The sequence below is a fragment of the Somniosus microcephalus genome, chromosome 29 (assembly GCF_052327205.1).
Source record: "Somniosus microcephalus isolate GS21.2 chromosome 29, FLI_Smic_1.0, whole genome shotgun sequence".
NCBI lineage: Eukaryota > Metazoa > Chordata > Chondrichthyes > Squaliformes > Somniosidae > Somniosus > Somniosus microcephalus.
The window spans coordinates 5,134,537-5,136,885 of record NC_141015.1 but is presented as its reverse complement, the minus strand read 5'-3'; the positions used below and the strand labels follow the sequence as shown (position 1 = coordinate 5,136,885).

Here is a 2,349-nt window from a genome sequence, read left to right as displayed (position 1 = left end):
TGTCCGTGGACTTGCGGTAGAGTGAAGTGCTGAGGTGTCCGTCTTTGATGGAGATTCGTGTGTCCAAGAATGAGACCGATTCTGAGGAGTAGTCCATGGTGAGTTTGAATAACCAGAGACTGATACAGAACTATTCACACACACACACACAGTACTAGGGACAGGCATTACTGAACTAAAGTGGCGCAGACCACCCCGCAAGGCTTGAATATAGAGCAGAGGTTGGACATTTAAATTGCAGACCCGTGCAGCAGAAGTGCTTGGGACCTCTTTAATGGTCTGGGAAATGGAGAATGGGAAGATGATGATTCCTCTGCGCTTGCAATGACCTTTCTGACTGCAGGGGGCGTGCTTTTGACAGAGATTCAATCTGATTGGATATATAAAGCAGCCAATCAAAGAAATGCAGAACAATGGAAAATGACATCACTCTTCAGCAGCCAATCACAACCATTGCCTTCACCCATCCCTCATTAGCATAGGGCGGTGGGGGCAGCCTATTTAAGCGGGGCCCGGAGCGGAATTGCGTCATTTTGTGTCTGAAATCGAGTTTGGGAATGGTTGATGAAAAGAAAACAGTGGCCAAGAAGGGAGCCAAGAAAACCGTCACTAAGCCTGCAGCGAAGGGCGGCAAGAAGCGCAGAAAGTCGAGGAAGGAGAGTTACTCCATCTACATCTACAAAGTGATGAAGCAGGTTCACCCCGACACCGGCATCTCCTCCAAGGCCATGGGCATCATGAACTCGTTTGTGAAAGACATTTTCGAGCGCATCGCGGGTGAGGCTTCCCGCCTGGCCCATTACAACAAGCGGCGCACCATCAGCTCCCGGGAGATCCAGACCGCCGTGCGCCTGCTGCTGCCCGGGGAGCTGGCCAAGCACGCCGTGTCGGAAGGGACAAAGGCGGTGACCAAATACACCAGCTCCAAGTAAAACTCCACGCTGTCCTGAAAGAACAAACCCAAAACACAACGGCTCTTTTAAGAGCCACCCACAATCTCTCTGAAAGAGCTACACAAACGCATCTCCATTTAGACACAATTTACTGTAATTACTTCCTGAACAAGTGTGTTTGACAACGTTTGAATTTCCAGCTTCAGATTTAATTTTGTATTCTCATAAACCGTTTCACTGACCGGATCGACCTTAGCGTCTCTGTTGAATTCCCTGTCCAATAAACTACAAACACCATCCGTGGTCGCTATTTCCCTTTGCACTCAGACGCTATTTCCAGAACGTGCCGAAGAATTAAAAGCTTGTTTTTGGAATGAGACTCGGATTTGAGAAGGGCCGAATGGCCGTCAATGTGCTGAAATGATTCTGTAATAGATTTGAAGTGCAGAGTGCCTTCTTTAATGAATTTTAATGATATTGTCCGCCGATTGCTTTTCTGGAAAGCGAGTGGTCAGGATCTGGCATAAACTGACTGAGAGGCAGGTGGAGGCAGACTCAATCGTAGCGTTCAACAGCGAATTGGATAAGTACCTGTAGGGAAAAAAATGCAGGGCTACGGAGAAAGGGCGGGGGAGTGGGATTAGCTGAAGTGTTCTTGCAGAGAGCCGGCACGGGCTCGATGGGCCGAATTGCCTCCTACTGTGATGTAACGATTCTATGATTCTGCAATCGACTTGAAGTGCAGCGTGCCCACTTAATTGATTTTTAATTATATATTCCGTTTATTGCTTTTCTAGAAATCCTTGATTATCAGGATTTCTCTGAAAGTGTATTTAGTTTTTGTGACGATTTTACAGGGGATTGTAACGTCAACGTGGAGAGGTTGCTGGAAGCTCAGAGCCCTTTCTCTCTCTCACTTTGAATCTGTCTTCTTCCTTCCCGCTCTCTCCTCTCTCTCTTTCACCGCCCTCCCCCCCCGCCTTACTTCCGCCTCACGTACAGTCTGCCTTTCTCAGCCAGGTCCGCTCAGGCTGCAGAAATAAAGTTGTAAGACAAGAAATTTTCATTCAGCAACGATTTCAGTGAAGAATCAACATGACTGGACGTGGCAAAGGAGGGAAAGGACTGGGCAAAGGCGGAGCCAAGCGCCACCGTAAAGTGCTCCGTGACAACATCCAGGGCATCACCAAACCAGCTATCCGCCGCCTGGCTCGCCGTGGCGGTGTCAAGCGGATCTCGGGTCTGATATACGAGGAGACCCGCGGGGTGCTGAAGGTTTTCCTGGAGAATGTGATCAGGGATGCGGTCACCTACACTGAGCACGCCAAGCGCAAGACGGTCACGGCAATGGATGTGGTTTACGCTCTGAAACGGCAGGGCCGCACTCTCTATGGATTCGGCGGCTGAACATCTCGACTCTTTCCACCAAACACAACACAAAGGCTCTTTTAAGAGC

At 49.2% G+C, this 2,349-nt stretch overlaps 1 protein-coding gene across 1 annotated transcript; it reads left to right on the top strand.

Moving 5' to 3' along the window:
• The first annotated feature begins 523 nt into the window (after positions 1-523).
• Positions 524-966, top strand: LOC147098356 (histone H2B-like). Its single transcript, XM_085970013.1, has one exon. The coding sequence runs from the start codon at positions 558-560 to the stop codon at positions 930-932; it is 375 nt and encodes a 124-aa protein (XP_085826139.1). The 5' UTR covers positions 524-557; the 3' UTR covers positions 933-966.
• The last annotated feature ends 1,383 nt before the right edge of the window (positions 967-2,349 follow it).

Bases quoted from the DNA above. Each gene is read 5' to 3' on its own strand.
- LOC147098356 (XM_085970013.1), top strand. From the start codon at position 558: ATGGTTGATGAAAAGAAAACAGTGGCCAAGAAGGGAGCCAAGAAAACC.